General features: G+C 33.2%; 2 protein-coding genes and 1 long non-coding RNA gene across 3 annotated transcripts; 2 read left to right on the top strand and 1 right to left on the bottom strand.

Moving 5' to 3' along the window:
- Positions 1–134: 134 nt before the first annotated feature.
- On the top strand, positions 135–7187 carry LOC145577051 (uncharacterized). The gene is made up of 10 exons (XM_081634739.1): positions 135–200; positions 1779–1865; positions 2938–3093; positions 3708–4001; positions 5314–5400; positions 5621–5770; positions 6054–6209; positions 6364–6417; positions 6546–6686; positions 6822–7187. Exons 1-10 carry the CDS (start codon positions 135–137, stop codon positions 7185–7187), a joined length of 1557 nt encoding a protein of 518 aa, XP_081490865.1.
- Positions 7188–7744: 557 nt separating this feature from the next.
- On the bottom strand, positions 7745–8699 carry LOC145575885 (uncharacterized). The gene is made up of 2 exons (XR_014098286.1): positions 8313–8699; positions 7745–8011 (listed from the first exon to the last, which is right to left on the bottom strand). It is a non-coding gene; the product is annotated as an uncharacterized LOC145575885 (long non-coding RNA).
- Positions 8700–9786: 1087 nt separating this feature from the next.
- LOC145575884 (translocation protein SEC62-like) lies at positions 9787–17022 on the top strand. Its single transcript, XM_081633681.1, has 5 exons — positions 9787–9943; positions 10821–11135; positions 14906–15107; positions 15544–15772; positions 16589–17022. The coding sequence occupies exons 1-5, from the start codon at positions 9857–9859 to the stop codon at positions 16860–16862; spliced, it is 1107 nt and encodes a 368-aa protein (XP_081489807.1). The 5' UTR covers positions 9787–9856; the 3' UTR covers positions 16863–17022.
- The last annotated feature ends 313 nt before the right edge of the window (positions 17023–17335 follow it).

Below are 17335 nucleotides of genomic sequence, written 5' to 3'. Positions count from 1 at the left end.
AACTGACTCATTTACCATCTTTTCTAGATAACTTCATTATCATTTTTAAAATTGAATTTAATTCAATTACCCAAAATTTAGTCATGACCTCAAAAATATCTATACTAGTATGTTATTTTATAGCTAGAATTTTAATGGGAATTTTGTGTGGAGTACATGGATCATCATTCCATAAACAGCAGCCTATTCTTACCATCAAGGTGTGTTTTCCAATCAAATTATTTTACTATTGTAGTTTTAATTGAGTTAAGCACAAATTTGGGTACTCAATTCTACAATTTTTCACCGTTTAGGTACTGAATTTATTTTCTTCACCGTTTGGGTACCGAATACCAAATTCCGGCAAAAAAAATTAATTCCCCTTAAGAATTGAGTACCTTTGGTAAACAATTCAGTACCTTGGGTTAACTCTAAGTGGGGCCCACCCGAATTAAAAAAGTGTCGGTCAGAATTTTATTTTCCCCTTTTCTTATTCTTCTATTCCCTTTATTCCCCTTTAAACTTTCCAATTCTGGAAAATATATAGCTGCGAATTTGGTGAAGAACACGAGCATTCCTTTGGGAAAATTTGGGGAAAACAACACTTAGCGCATCCATTTTTTTGAGGTAACCTTCATTACTCATTGTTTTTGTTGTTATTTTGATATAAATTTCGAATTTTTGGCCAATTGATAATCTTATTTTGCGAGTTAGGGTTTATGGTTTTGTGGGTTTTGTGAACGAAATTGATGATGTTGATTCGTTGTTTTTTTGAGACATAATTTGTTGCTGTGTTGTTGTTTGTTGATGGATTATGCAAGTGTTGTTGATGGATTTTGTTTTATTGTTGTTTCTTATGCGGAATGGTTTGATTAATGTATGTGTTTTGCGAAGGAAAACAAGGGAGGTTTTGCTTCAACTGGACTGCAGTACAGTAGGGAAGATATTGAAGAAGCAGCAGCTGTTCTGATTTTTTTTTTTTTTATTTTTGAGAAAATCGTTGATGATGAATTTAGGATAAGAAAACTGGATTGAATCTGTTTTGCTGCTACTTTGTTGCTGGTGTATTCATGGCATTTTTTTGCCTAGTTCAGACCTCTTTAAATAGCCTAATAATGACTACTTTTTGAATGCTTCAACAGAAAAATTAGTTATTGTCTTTTTTTTAATTATTTTTTTTAATTAGGTATGGTTAGTGGTGAGTTAGTGGTGAGTTAATTAGCCTGAAAATAAGTTTGAGTACCTAAAAGGTGAGCAAAAAAATTTGAGTACCTTAAAGGTGAAAAATTGAAGAATTGAGTACCTACATGTACTCTTAACTCGTTTTAATTAGCTCTATTGTAAAATTCGAAAATCAAATCAATCAAATCAATGATTTTACAGAAGATTATAATAAGATCTTAATTTGTACCTTATGTCCAATCGTTACTTTTTTTTTTCCAAGAAAATAATTTAGTCTATTTTATACTGAATAATTATATTTCCCCGTTCTACAAATATTGCATCATGTTCATTTTGACACTACTAACATGCTCTCCTTTGACTATCTATTGCGATTTATATGTAAATATGTGATGAATAATGTAGTCATGTGGATATTGTTAAAACTGTTTCAATTTGTAATTTTAAGATTTCAGTTTATTACTCCATATTATTATTATTATTATTATTATTATTATTATTATTATTATTATTATTATTATTATTATTATTTATTGAGGGTTAGACATATTAATGATCAAAAGCTATAATTGTTCACATACACACTTGTATGAATTTTTATGAATTTTAATTTGCAGACTGAGAACGGCCAAGAATTTGATTGCGTGGATTTTTATAAGCAACCAACTTTTAATAATCCATTGATGAAAAATCATAAGCATGAGGCAAGTCAATGAACAATTGAACGCATGTACTTTTTTTATATTATTATTTTGAAACCTCTTATAAGTCAAATCGATTTCAACTAGTGAGCATTGAGCAAGACCTCTATATATACTCCGTATGTCTATTCAATGTTTTGAACCTTTTGAGTTCATTATCTTCTTATTTTCTTGTGTGTTGTTGAAACCTATTGTAACCCACTTGTAAGTAGGGGTGTGCAGAAATGGACCTGGACCGGACCGGGAGATTCCGGATCGGTCTTTGGTCCTCACAAATTGGCGATACCGGGTTAAAACCGGAAAGTATATTTTTATAATATTTTTGGTAAAAATATTAAATTTAATGTTTATTTTTCTAAAGTTTAGGTACAAAAGTTGTAATTTATAAATTCTAGGTGCAAAATAGGAAAGAGTGCAAATAAAAACAAGACGTTAAAAATGTATATATATATTAAGATACTAAAAATGCAAAAAAAAAAAAAGAATATAACCGGTCCATTCCGGCCCAAAACTGGACTGGAACCCAGACCGATTGATTACGGTCTGGTCCCGGTCCCAAAAAAGTCGATTTTGGGTTCCGGTCCGGTCCGATTTTGGATCGGTGCACAGCCCTACTTGTAAGTGTCTCATATTGGAGAAAGAGGAGAGATGGTTCCACTTTATAAGATAGATGAGTTTCTCCTACTATTGCCAATTGGTTTTAGTATGAAAGCTTATAAGCCTTGTTTGTGGACCGAATTCTCCTCCTCCTTATTTGAGTTACCCATATTCATATTGTCTTGAAAATTATTAATGTTCTTAGAAAATGGTTGCATACAGGTAAACAAAACTTCCTTGCAAAGTCAAGGGGAACCCAATAATTTAGGACTCAAAATTGGTTGTCCATTAGGAACCGTCCCTATCTTACGATCATTTTACGATCTAAAATCTTCAATTAACGAAGGAGAAAATTGTGTAAGTGCCCTATTATTTCACGAATTCTTATGTAGATTTCTATCGTTACTGGAGCAAATAAAATGAAACGAATGTAATCAATCAATTTCCCTCTAATTAATTATTCTATTGTTTGGTGTAGATTGCTTCGTTTCGAACTACAGGAATTGGAGGTAGAGTATTTTATGGAGCTAGTGGTTCAGTGGGCTTATTTAAACCTGTAGTAAGTGGAACGCAATGGTCTGCTTCTCGAATAAAACTTCAAAGTGGAAACGATTGTATTGAAGCTGGTTGGATGGTTAGTTTAATTCTAGCTTTTTTTTTTTTTTTTTTTTTTTTTTTTTTTTTTTTTTTTTTGTATTCGTTGTTTTAGGGACCAATTATGGGTGGTTAGGTTTCAATTCCCTCTTAACTGCAATTAATGTAAGATTTCCACCTTGAATGATATATACTTATGTTTTACGAGTATTATCTTTAGGTAAATCCACCTCTATACAGGAGCTCTGATCCCCATATTTATGCAAAATTTACTGTAAGTACTAGTTTTTCGTATTTTATACACATAATATTTGTACTTGTTCATTCAAGCATCTTTTTATTACTCGATCCATTCTTATTATTAATTTATCATAGGCTGGACCAACAGAATGCTTAAGTTTACAATGTCCGGGATTTGTTCAAGTGTCCAAAAACTTTCCTTTGGGCGCTAGGCCCGATCGCTATACTCACATAGGTGATGACACAATATTTTATTGGAACATCACTATTGACAAGGTACGTACATAAATGTAAACTTGTGACATAATTAAATGTTACTCCGCTCACAATAAGTTTAATCATCCAAATTATGTTACTTGTAAAATAAGTATCGTTCTCTTTATGCATATTGATTTTATTTTAATCATCATGTAGCATCCTGATGACGGAAATTGGTGGTTGTCAATTTATATGGCTTCGAGTAACATTCAGGTCGGATATTGGCCGAAAAGCTTGTTTATATCATTGGCAGATTCGGCTGCTCAAGTTGAATGGGGAGGTGAAATCAACAACCCTGGTTATAAAACTCCAGATGATCCTGAAATGGGTAGTGGTATAAAGGCAACAGATGACCTTACAAAAAGTGCAGCGATCTTCGATGTTAGAGTTGATAAAGGTGTATTAATTCCAGGAGAATCAGAAATATATGAAGAATGTAAAGATTATACAGTCTATGATGCTGGAACTCGAGATTTTTGGGGTCGTTTAATTTTTTACGGAGGTCCAAAAATTGTTGAGTAATTATTGCTCCAAATAAGTCGAACTAGTATCTATCTTCATGTAATTCGCAGCAAACTTTTTATATTTAAGCGTATTATAAATAGGTTAGGTCATGTTCAATTTACCTTACAAAAAAAAAAAAGTTTTGTTGTGTTTAATTATTCTGCAATTACAAGTCTAGTCATGGAACAAAAAAAGCTTAATAAAATGATAACAACTTTTGTGAATACAAATAATGATACATATATTAACAAGGTACTCGTAAAAATACATCACTACAAACTTGTTTATTTTTAGTACGGAGTATAAATAAAGAAGTACAAATAATCAAAAGTAATTGCAAGAACATACCTGTATATTTGAACATGATTCACTTGAATGTAAGTAGGGTAATGCTCAAAGAGTGGGGGATAGTTCTAGTGGTTAGAGTTTTCTGTCCTATTTCAGGAGATTCTAGGATCGGATTTTCTCACCCCTGCCCTTGTGACTCTTTAAACCGTTAAACACCAAAAAAAAAAAGTAGGCTTATGCTCAACTCTGTCTATCTCGTTTACATCTAATTAACACGTACATTAGCTTGGATTTATTTTTTTGTTTTTTTAGGAAGGATATATAAACGGAGTACTACATATTTAAATCTTATATACAAATATTAAAAGTTCGGTAAAATAATTATATTTAGAAAAGTTGTTTTACTTGTTTACCCTTGTTACTTTCTTACATAAATGTTGAAATGGTTTTGATTCAATTCTTTATTAATTTTGATTTATTTCCTTTTCAGTAGATTTCATTATTTATTACATTTATAATTTGATGATTTATTTCCTTTCATGTACTCATAGATTTTATTTTTCAAACCAATGATGCTATTTAAACTGATGATTTATTACATTCTCTTCTAATTAAATTATTTCAATATCATGACTGCAAAAATGTCTAAACTAGCATGCCTTTTCATTTCTACTATAGTAATGGGAGTTTTGTGTAGAGTAAATGGATCGCCATTCTACAAACAACAACCGGTTCTTACCATCAAAGTGTGTTTTCAGATCAAATTACTTTTTCTAGTTTTATCTCTAGTGTATATTATGAAATTCAAAGAAAATTAAAAGTAATGCAAAGTTTGAATTTTTACACCTTATATAGTTATGTCCAATAGTTATTACATTCTATTTCACAAGAAAACAATAATGAAAGATTCCACGCATTTTTTTCAAAGTAAATAATCTATATTTTTACTCGTATGCTTTTTATATTGCAGATGGAGACGGGAGAAGAAATTGATTGTGTGGATTTTTATAAGCAACGGACTTTTATTAATTCTTCGATAAAAAGCCATATGCCTAAGGTAAGTCAATAGATACACAACTATACGACATATTTGTAGGGGAAATGATAGTGACACACCAAAATTGATTTTGGCACATCTCTATGTGAGAACACGATGTTCTATGCTCTTCTCGCATAAGGTTGTGCTAAAATCAATTAAGGGTATGTCAAAATCAATTTTCTAAAGAATGTATGATTTATTTTTAATGTTTTGAGATCATCTAATTTCTTATTTACAGGAAAAGCTAATTTCTCTGCAAAGTCAAGGAGGGGAACCCAATAACTTAGGGCTCAAAAAAGGTTGTCCTTTAGGTACTGTCCCTATTTTAAGATCTCTTAACGTCCTAAAGCCTTCGACCATCAAACCTAACACAGAAGGAGAACATTGTGTAAGTACCCTTGATTATTTTATCTACGGTTTAATTTATGAATTCTTCTGTGTAAAAATTTCAAATGTAAATGGAGAAAATAAAATGAAACGGCGTGTATGGGTGTAAATGAGTTACATATGAATGACGCTTTAAACCAAAGGGAATTTCAAATGACAATTATTTCGTGTCTAAAAGTTGTTTAATTTATGAACTTTGACTTGATTACTAAACAATCCAATTAACTCGAATATAACAAAATATAACTTTTACTACTTCTAATTATTTTATTGGTTTGATGCAGAGTGCTTCTATTGTAAGTACAGGCTATGGAGGCAGGAAATTTCATGGAGTGGGAGCCGCGGTAAGCTTATATCAATCTACAGTGTTTGGAAAACAATGGTCTGCTTCTCGAATAAAAGTTTCAAATGGACCTGATATTATCGAAGCTGGTGTGATGGTTAGTTTAATTTAATCCGTAACTGGTTTACATACTTTGTAGTAAAATAATTCATTTATAAAAAGTCATACGTTCAGAATTATCATATGTGTACACCAATTATCATTAATTTATTAATGTACGAACCTTGAGACATGTACTTTTAAATTAATAGGTAAATCCATCTGTCTTCAACAACACTAAAGCTCATCTTTACATAAGATTCAAGGTAAGTAACTTTATTGCATCCTATATACAAGTAAATATTTGTAATGTACTCCTCTTTTCTAATTATTTTTCTGCATTTCTTAATAAATCCTTTTCTAAGTAGCACGAGTATTATATTTTGTGTCACAGGCTGGACCAAATGGATGTTTAAATTTTGATTGTAAAGGTTTTGTTCAAGTATCCAAAGACATTTTTATAGGCAATCATCCCGATAAATATATGCATATCAATGACGAAAACATCACTTATTGGAACATATATCTCGACCAGGTATGTAGATGTACATTTGCAGTTAGAACATACACGTTATTAACAAGTCTAGTCATCCAAATCAAATTTTAAAAAACAACATCTTTCCGTATATTATATTAATTATATGTTTGAAATTTTGATGATGTGGTGTAGCACAAAGATGACGAGAATTGGTGGTTGTCGATGTATGAGAACAAAAGGCCAGTAGGGTATTGGCCAAAAAGCTTGTTTACATCATTGGCAGAAGAAGCCACAAACGTAGAATGGGGTGGAGAGATTAGCAATCCAGGGTTAGCTGAACCAGACCCTTATATGGGTAGTGGTCTAAAGGCAAGAAAAGACTATAGGAAATCAGCAGTTTTCTTCCAAATGATAGTTGATCATGGTTTTCTAAACCCCGAGGATACCGAATTTTATGAGGATTGTACTGATTTTACAACCGCGGATGCTGGAACTAGTAGCGATCCTTTTTGGGGTCGTCGCTTTTATTATGGAGATCCTTATGAAATTATTGAGTAAAAATATATTATTACTCCGAATTTGTGGAGAATTATATCTCTATTTTTGAATAATTATACCTTTTATAAGTAAAATATATGTTGAGATGTCTTCTTTAATGTTCTTATTATTCGTATTTTAATGATTTAATGTTCTTATCTAACTCTCCTCAATACCAAAATAATTTTTTTTAAAAAAATCATACATCACATTCTCGTACCCATTTTTTATGAACTAAAAATGGTGAGCTTGGCTCGTTTATGGGTTCGGAATAATTAATGTTATATAAGTCTAGGTATGGATCAATATGTACAATCAATTACTTGTAAGTTATAAGTTATAACTATTTTCATTCATTTACAAGCAATCAATTAACCGATCATGCATCAAAAAAAGTTATTTTTAAATTAAAATTGAAGTCAAATTAATCAAATTAAACCAACACCATTGATAATAAATTGGAACAATTATTGGTTTTAAATTGAATCTCAATAACAAAGATAATAAATAACAACAATCTACTAATAATATCAAGATTATCGTCTGACTTGGAGAAAAAAGAGGTGCTATTAAACGAATAACAAAATATTAACTCTAAATTATCAAATTAAAATGTTTTTATTGTTATGGTTGGCTTACATCGGGAGTTTGATAAGTTAAAGTAACATCAGTAGATGCAATATCTTCATCTGGTCCATCGACTGAAGGTTTAATGACGGTAAAGAAAAGTACATTATAAAATATTGTGAACAAAAAAAGAACAAATGCAGTATATCCTAAATATGATCCTGATATTTCCGGTGGCTCATCTCTCACTTGCCCTTTCAAATCGCCAATACTCGAGGCTGCAATTATTTTCAAACATGTTTATTATTTTGTTAGTCCTAAGACGCAGTATGAAAAAGGTAACATTATCACGTGGAGTTACTGTAATAAAAATGAAACCTTTGAATAAAAACTGAATAACTCTATCTAATTTGGGTGGTGCTACTCAATTTCACCCTTATTTATGCAAGTTTGTTAATCATTTACATATTAAATAAGGTTGCACATACCATCATATAAACTAAAACCACTATAAAGTAAAAACGGAGGGAGTAAATTAGATTAATACAATTAGAAAAGAAGAGAGAAATTATACAAAACCTCTAATTTTAGGAGGATTGACTTGTTTGGATGAGAGAGAATCAAGCTGTTGGTCAAGATCACTTAGAGCTTGTCTAGCCTTATCTTGGTCAACTTCAAAATTTGAATCATTTTCCATTGCTGATGAAATAATCCACCTTTGATGATAATTGCCTCTTTTGGGTAGCATAGTTAGTGGATTAAATCTCCAATTAATTCCATACAAACCATGATTAGTAGTAGAATTATTGGTATTGAAGAAGAGGAAGAAGTTGCTTGTTGTTGTTGGTAATGGAGTTTGAGGTGACAGAGAGCAAAGATGATGCATTTGAGGAGGGATAAGGTTGTGCTTTGATTTTGTATTTTTCAACACCCACAAATATTTAAACCGTTCATTATATTATTACAATTTCATGTGGGTCCATGTGTGTTGCTCATGATGAGGGAGGATCTTCGTTAAGGCTCTTATATGACTTCATTTGTCCATATCTTGTGATATATTGAGCTATAAATTTGACATAGATTGGAGAGGAGTCTCATTAACTAAACCATTATGCTCAATTTAAATTTCATCCTCCAAAAGTAATAACTACCGCGTGATATAACAAGCTATATATACTATAGCATAATCAATGCAATGTATAATTTCAAAGCTTGAAACTCCATAATTTTTACAATCTAACTTATCTAAGGTAATATAAATGCATAGAAATAGAATTGCTTCGAACAATACGAACCTGTTGTGATTTACTGAACTGAGCTGAACTGAATTGAACTAATTGGAGCTGAATTGAACTGAGCTGAACTGAATTGAACTAATTGGAGCTGAACTGAACTGAAATGAATATTTTATGAGAGAAGGAAATTAGGAATTGAATTGAACTGATTGGAGCTGAAATTAAGCTGAAGAGAATAGGCCCTAAATTGTCAATAATTTCATTGGTTGAAATTGAAGTGATGATAGCTACTAGCTAAGTAATTTACTTATAGTATTTGATTTACCATTGTACTCAAATTCTAAATGCAATCATACGAAAAGGAGATTAACTAGTTTCAAAATATTTAATCAATTTCTCTTATTTGACTATACTTTTAATGAGATTTTCCAAAGTGCAAATATATTACGGAGTACTTCTTCACCTTTATTAATTCTTATACTTAGAGCCTATTCTCTTCAACTTAATTTCAATTCAGTTCAACTCTAATCAGTTTAGTTCAATAAATCAAAATAAACCCTTACTAGTAGTGTAAACTAAGGTCATGCATTCCATGAGTCATATGTTCAAGTTCCTCTCCATAAGCCAAAAAAAAAAAAAAAAAAAAAAAAACAACAACGTGGATAATCGGCTGAGGTGGCACGTCCAAACGCCGCCACATCAGATCATAAAGCCAAAACGACAAGTAATGACGTCGTTATGCAACACTCGAGTACAGCATTAAAAAATCAAACAGATTTTGTAAGAAAGAGTACATAAAAACGTTTCAAATAAGTTCGTCGAAATACGTGAAACACCAACCCATTTTTCTTTCTTCCATCACAAAATTAATCAGAGGAGAGAGAAAATATGAAGAAAGCCGGCGTCGATAAGAAGAAAGTCCGGCGATCATCCACCGGATCTCTGCAAAGCGGCGGCAGCGATACTCCTCCTCGGGTTTCGCCTCTTTCTCTCTCCTCTTTTTCTTGCATTTTTTGTCGATTTTTTGATATTTTTTTTGTTTGATGATTTAGGGTTTAAGTTAGTTACAGATCTTATTTCGTCTTTTAATTTGTTACATTTTGGATGATTATGATGATGTTTCTGTTTATGGAATTAAGTGTCGGCTGATGATTTTATCTGTTTTGGCTGATGAATTGTTCAATTTTGGTTGAAGTTTTGTTGTGAATTGAGGTTTAATTGTTGTGATGAATGATATTTTAGTTTGTTTTGGTGATTTAGATGTGAATTTTGTTTATTTTAGGTTGTTTTTTCGTAATTGGTAGATGTTAACTATGTATGAGATCATGGTGTTTAAAGAAGACTAAGCAATGCATGTCAATTTTGTAGTGATTTCTCTTCGAATATAAAATACGCATAGTATAATTTGCGATGTCCGAAGAAAGTTTGTTGCATTTTCGGTAATTGTAAGTTGATTATTGCTTGGATTCTTCTTGATACGGACTTACGGAACGTTTGGAATGAATTAGGGAGAGAAAATAGGAGGGGAGTAGCAACTGTTTCGGGACGGATGGAGCGTATTGGAAAGACTGGTACCAATAATGTGAATTCGTCTTTTCGGTGATGTATATGATTTGGTGGCTTGATTTTCTATTTGATTTTGATTGGTTAGCTCTAGCAGATTGGTTACTTTGGTAATTTGAACCCATTTGAAACGATGAGTATATTACAAAAGCAAATGAGGTGGCTCTTTTATTTTTTTATAGGCTATTCTTTCCTTGCTATGTAGCCAAGTTTGTCTTATGCAGCTCCTTTTGTGTTTTTGAGGAGGTGTGGATACATCTCTGATTTGAATTGTCATGTTATATTTCAGAAACAAGCTGTAGAGAAGGATGTATACCTGTTATTTGCTGAAAAGGTGAGAGATCATAAAGAATTGGAGTCAAGGTGGGCAGTTTTACAAGAGACACGCGTTGAGTACTTCAGGGGGAAGGATTTTGTGAGATTCTTAAAAAATCACCCAGAGGTCAGAGATATACTGGGATCAGATAGTAATCTAGAAGCAGAAGATATTGCCGATGTACTATTGAAGAAAAACCTCATTGTACGATGTGACCGTGTTGTAAAAACTTTAAGGCCGGGTAAGAAGAAGTTGTCAACATGGCCTGCACATTTGGAGATCTTTCCTGTAAGTTTCTTTTTTGCCAGCCTAACCCAACCCCTTCCGTCCTGAAAAAACAGGAAAAGACTCGTTTGGAATTAAGTTTGTATTATAAATTAGTATGGTTTGACTTTGAGATATTAATTAGGGTAATTTTCTTTTTATAAACTTTGTTTTCTTCAGACTTTTAACTTACCGTGCTTTCAAGTCAGTTTTAGAGCTGTAAATATGGGTGATCAGTGTACACATTTGTGAGATTAGAGAGTGTGGGATGTACACCACTATCCTCTCACTAAGTTGTTAATAGCATGTTGTTATGCCCTTTAGAAGGCTCGTGCTATATGTTGCTAATCAAATATAGTTTAGACCTGATTGATTGATTTTGTGCTGGGCAATTGGGCATGCATTGGCTGCTAAATTTTTTGTTTCTGAGGCTTTGAGCAATTGTTTCTATGTGGTTTGGAATAGTAGAGATGTAAGTTTAGTATACTTGCTATTGTTCTTATTCTTAGTGTGTGGTCCACACGCTTCTAAGTGTGCCAGGTAGGATACTGTGCAGGTCTCTGCGAATGATTCATCTTCTCATTGGATCTTAAGTTTGAAATTGAACGTGTATTGTTTGGAGAGGAACAATGATTCATATATTAAAGCAATGTGAGGTGTTTTGGTATTTGCATTAAGAATTTTGTTTTTATGATATGCGACTTTGTCAGCAATTTATTGCTGCAATGGTGGGTTTATGAATGCTTGGATATTGTTTGGGGCTACTTGAGGTTTGGGGTTACCAGAGCAACCAGGTGAGAACCTGAGGTTTTTTACTTGGCTAGATTTTATTTGGAGATAGGTTTTTTGATTATTGAATGTTATGTAGTTATTAAAAGCTCTAAATTTTGATTTGAGAATTTGTGGTTGACCCATATTGTTAATAAGGATTAGATTTCGCTGCAATGGTGAGAATGTGTTGGAAAGAGATGGCAATACCTTAATTGGTAGAGATTGAGAAAGTTGAATGGAAATGGTAGGATGGAAAAGTAGATAGTGGGGGAAATGGATGGAACTCAAGGAAGCAATGAGAAACAGAAAACAAAGAAAAGTAGAGGAGTGAAGTAAAGAAACTGGAAGCATAATAGGAGAAAGAGCTATGTATTTCCAATGTGATAGTAGTCAACAAATTGCATTTCTTAGAAACTACAAAATCTATGCCTCTTTATATGCAGAAGTATTGAACCATTTCTAAGAACATTTGCAAACACAATTTAAGCTATTATGATAGGGATATATAAGAACAACTTCTTAGAGTTTAAAGGAAACTAGAAAACAAACAAGTTTTCTTTTAGATGTATTTCATTTACTACTTCCTCAGTTTCCCTAATATTGCAACAATTACCATTTTAGGAAGTTTTACAAATATTACAACATGACCCAATATTTGCACATGCTTTCTACTTGTCTCTCTCCTCGTCACATGGGTCTCTATCTTTATTTTACGTTATATCTCTCCTCATTTTATATTCCGTGTCTTCCCCCGTTGTTGCAATATTAGGGGAACGGAGGAAGTATTATTTTTTTTTTTCTAATATTTTTAATTCCTTTGTTATTATAGTAAAGTTTATGAGGAAGCTAAAATATATTCGAGCTTTCATACAAGGGTTGATCTTTGGATGTGTTGTAATGCTATATGACATTTTTTATTGGATGTGGACTTGTTGACCATGGAGTTGGTTTCTTAAGAATACTTTATGAGAGTTATTTCTTAAGAAGAGTTTGTAAAAGAAGAATGTGAAGTTGCGTTGCAAAGGATTTGTTATTTCAAGTTGCTCTAGGCGTTGGGGCTATGAATGTCACTTAGTCATGGAGGAGATGGAGATCTTGTCTTTTTATTGTGTTGCAAAGGATTTGTCATTTCAAGTTAAGTTGCTCTAGGCGTTTGGGTTGGTGTTTGTCTAGCGTCCCTTTGTGTTGCTTCTCACAATTTTGGCTTCCTTAGGCCAGCATAGTGTGAGAACAGTGAGAGTTTGGGGAAAGGAAGGTCTAAACAAAGGGGAAAACATTTTCTTAGTGGGATGTGATAATATGCAGGCCTGATTTTAGAAATTATTCATTGTGTCCAAACATGTGGGAAAACATTTTTTGTTGGATGGAATGTTGATATTACTGAGTGGTATCATTACAACGGGTAATTTTCTTGTTATAAATTCCATCTTTTGGCCTTCAACATTGGATGGTAAGGGAGCTTACAAGTTGTGTTAGAGACTCTGTTTCTGTAAATTCTGTAAAGATTCTGGCTTGTAGACCTATATAGTTCATGTTCCTGTAGCTCCTCTATAGCCTCTGTTGTGTCACCATTTGCAACCTTGCTAAATACTATTGTCTGAAATTTAAAAATTGTAAATGTCTTGGGATTTTTCTACATCACTTGCAATGATTCTTGAAATTAGTGGTGATTGCTGAATATTAGTGCGAATTAGATTGCCTTCCATAGCCACTATGCTAGCCATCTTGCTATATTAGGCATGATATCCTTCCCTTGCCTGGAAACTGTGCTCAGTTCTTGTCTCTTCCTTGGGTTTTCTGATGCCCTGTGGAGGTCACGGGGCCCTTATTTTTTGTGCTCTGGTAGCTTAAGTCTTATAGTGTTTTTGCATGTAGGAATGAAATACCTTTGATGAACCCACCAGGCTTCACAAGGTGTCCTATATGTAAAGGAATATTTCTGACCTTAGGTCTAGTTATTATTGTGGCTGAGAATAAATGAAAGAAGGCGTTAGGTGACTAGTCTGTTGACATGGAAGAGATTAATGAATGAGGCATGGAAACTGGAAAGAGGGGTGAGCAAACGCAGCTGGCTTTCCAGGAAATGATTGTCATATTAAAAGGAGTTGAAGCTCATGATTAGCTTCCCAATCCATTTTCTTGCTGATTTTTATCATCAATCTATTTCCCTTTTTATTCAAGGGTGCATCCACGGTCTTTATCTTGTATTTGTATAATTGTATAGACTCTGTGCAATGCAAGGTTTTGTGAATTGTCAAGTGAAAATTTTCTTGTTCCGCTATTGTTGTAAGACCCATCTCTGGACTTTTGTTTGGTCTTATTTGTGATGATGGTTCCTCTAGTTTCCCAGAGCAGTCTGCATATTATTTGTAAATTACATCTTAAAATGTAGGAATTTGTTTTTGGTTTTGGGACTTTGGGTTGGATCCATGTTAATCATATGCTGATGTGAGTGAAGTCTATTCTCGCTGTTTTGACATTCCTACTCCATGATGTGTTTATGCTTAACATGTATTCTGAAATATGGACTTGTCAGGGTACAATCTATGACCATTCATTTCCTCCCTAATGTTGTTCTTTCTTGTAATTTATGATAAATTGGATTAGCGAATTGTACATTGGGGTTTCTCATCCATTTGACTGTCTTGGGAAATGGGTGCTGTAGTTTTCTTGTAAATTTCTTTGTCCGAGTGTTTGAAGAACAGGAATCCAGCAAGACTGAGCTATTTCATGATGTGTTTTGTCGTAGTTTACTGTTCAGTACTCAAGTCTTTTACTGTATCTCTCTCGGTTGTAAGTTTTTTCTAATTAAATGATGAACTTACTTACCTTGAGGCAATTATCATTGTCTCTTTTTTTTCTATTATTATTCTATAGTTGATGTGATTATGATTCTTATGAATCTAGAGTAAGATATAATTGCTGTCCCTTTTGCTATGTGACTAGTCTTTTCTAAAAAAAAATCTGAAGTTTTTCTTCCCTCCTGTTGGTGTTCATTTGCTGCTTTTCTTATTGTGTTGCAGGTTCAAACCTTTTCAGATAATGATGCTTTCTTTGTATGGACATTTATAAAGCGGCATCCTTTGTGGCAGACACTTCTCTCATTCTCCTGGCCTGTTTTAACATTAGCAATCTGCTTATTTCCAGTATACCCACACACGGCCAAGCTTGTGGTACTCTACTCGTGTGCTGGGATTCTTCTACTTATACTTAGCGTTCTAATGTGTATGTTTCCTATGTCTTAATATTTTTTGTTGTTGCCAGCTGTAGTTTGTTCCTTGTTATCCTCTTGTTTCTGAATTCATTCATATATTCCTGGCCTATACTTGTTTCACTTTCATTTACTGTACTTGTTACTGTATGGAGTTGTTGCCGAATCACTAGATCTCTCCACCCCACCTCAAATCTTTATCTATCAACTGTCTTCTTTGGTGTGCAACCTTATTCCATATTCTGCACTGGTGGCTTTCAATCTTATTGAAGATCGCCAGACTTCGTCTGATAATATTGCCTGAATGGGTGTATATATATTTTTGACAGATTACAAGACCCATATATTTTTTACTTGCATTCTATATTCTGATGCATTAGTTTTAACTTGCATTCTATACTGTCCGTCTTCAATTCATATATCACTAATTTTTGGTGATTACAATTGCAGTGAGAGCCACAATTTTTGGGGCTCTTTGGATTTTCCTTGGAAAGCGCGTGTGGATTTTCCCCAATATTCTTGCAGAAGAAGCAACACTAAGCGAGTTGTTCCGTTTTTGGCCTAAAAAAGATGAAGAGGACCCACCAAAGTGGACTAGCCGGCTTTTCTATGCTGTAACATCTGTTGTTGTCATATTGATTTTGAGACATCATGCTCCTGATGAAGCTGCTCGAGCTAGGTTAGCGTCACATTTAAATTTATTTTTGGCTAGCCCTGTACTTACTGGTGTCTGCCTTTCTTAATTTGCATTTGATTTTTATTTTAAATTTTTTTTATTAGTGTTGTGGTGTAATTGCCTTACCAATAATACCCATGTTGGATACTGGACACTTTGAAATGGCCATTGATTTTTCAAATTGTGCCAAGATAATCCAGACTTCCTTGGAGACAGGCCCCCATCATATAGTTTGGTTTTAATGTTGTTTTGCGACCATGTTCTTATAACAGAAGTGGTAACCAATAGGAGATCCTTGCTTTTATCATCTAAGTTCTAGTTACTGAACCACACACAGTACGGTTTTATAATATCGGAATTAGATTTATTTATTTTTTAAATTTTCCTGTACAATAGAATGATTTTCTTAGATTGGGAAGGTGCTACAAATTCCACTTGTAATTGGAGTGTAGAGTTAAACACCCTTAGACTTATAGTTGCATATAGAAAGTTTTTTATTTACGGAGTACATCCCAAAAAAAAAAAAAGTTGTGTTGGACAACTTTTGCTAGGAGATCAAGGAGAGTATGAAGTAGAGAGAGAAGATAGTAGTTGTGGAGGGCCCATTTACACCTGAGTTCTTTTTCATGGTTAGAAAAAATTTGAAAGAAATGTTTGGTATTGTGTACTTGTTTACTAAAATGGCACTGTGACACATATGAGTTTCTTAATTACTACGTAAAATACTTTGTTGAATTTAACTGAAAAAGGATTTTAGGACCCCAGTAATAGGTTTAAGTTGAAGGGAACAGAGCCTAATGGCCAACATTATGTTTTCAGGTACCAGAAGAGGGTTTCTAATATCATTGATGATGTCCTGGAGTGGTCCCCGAAACTGGCTATCTCAGGAATAATGAATCAACAACCTGAGGGAGTCAATGTGACCGACTTTCATAATGAGTCTGCAAGTGATAGTGGATCCAACTTTGAGGTGCCACCACCACCAAGTAGCGTAGCTGATGATGTTGATGTTGGTGATGAGCCTGTGGAAGAAACTGTAGAGGATATTGAGGATGACAAGGGGCAGTCACAACAACATCATGGAGATGTATAATCCATATTGTGTTAATTTTGTCTATTTAAAATTACAGTTTTATGGCTACCATTTTTGTTACATTTCTCTCCCTTTTACATTGTAAAACCATGTATTTAACGTGTGAGAGAAACCTAGGGGATCCTTTCATCTGATTTTATTTAAATTGAACTTATTAGACCGTATTGGACGTTAACATCTTGATTTCACCTTTTGTTTACAACTAAATTTGCTTAGACATTTGTTCAAAAAAAAAAAAAATAATAAATAAAAAAAAAAAGTTGCGTGCACTATCGTTTTAGCATTGTTAATCTCGTTAAGTGTTAAAATTATAATGGGGTAAAATGGAGCCTTTTTTTTTTTTTTGCTTGTCTCGTAATTTTTTTTTTTTACTACTACGTATTCAGCTTTTAAAAAACTACTACGAGAACATACGTTGCACTTTTCAAGTATTGTCAATTGGAGGATCGCATAGTCAAGTACCCAATGAATCT

This window comes from Chenopodium album, chromosome 13 (genome assembly GCF_948465745.1).
Source record: "Chenopodium album chromosome 13, dcCheAlbu1.1, whole genome shotgun sequence".
NCBI classification, from domain to species: Eukaryota; Viridiplantae; Streptophyta; class Magnoliopsida; order Caryophyllales; family Amaranthaceae; genus Chenopodium; species Chenopodium album.
The sequence above is the reverse complement of the archived record's forward strand: the minus strand, read 5'-3'. Positions and strand labels throughout refer to the sequence as shown.

Coding starts and splice junctions, on each gene's coding strand:
- LOC145575884 (XM_081633681.1), top strand. CDS start 9,857: ATGAAGAAAGCCGGCGTCGATAAGAAGAAAGTCCGGCGATCATCCACC. Junction 9,944..10,820: donor GCAGCGATACTCCTCCTCGG/GTTTCGCCTCTT, acceptor GTTATATTTCAG/AAACAAGCTGTAGAGAAGGA. Junction 11,136..14,905: donor CACATTTGGAGATCTTTCCT/GTAAGTTTCTTT, acceptor ATTGTGTTGCAG/GTTCAAACCTTTTCAGATAA.
- LOC145577051 (XM_081634739.1), top strand. CDS start 135: ATGGGAATTTTGTGTGGAGTACATGGATCATCATTCCATAAACAGCAG. Junction 5,771..6,053: donor ACACAGAAGGAGAACATTGT/GTAAGTACCCTT, acceptor GGTTTGATGCAG/AGTGCTTCTATTGTAAGTAC. Junction 6,210..6,363: donor TTATCGAAGCTGGTGTGATG/GTTAGTTTAATT, acceptor TTAAATTAATAG/GTAAATCCATCTGTCTTCAA.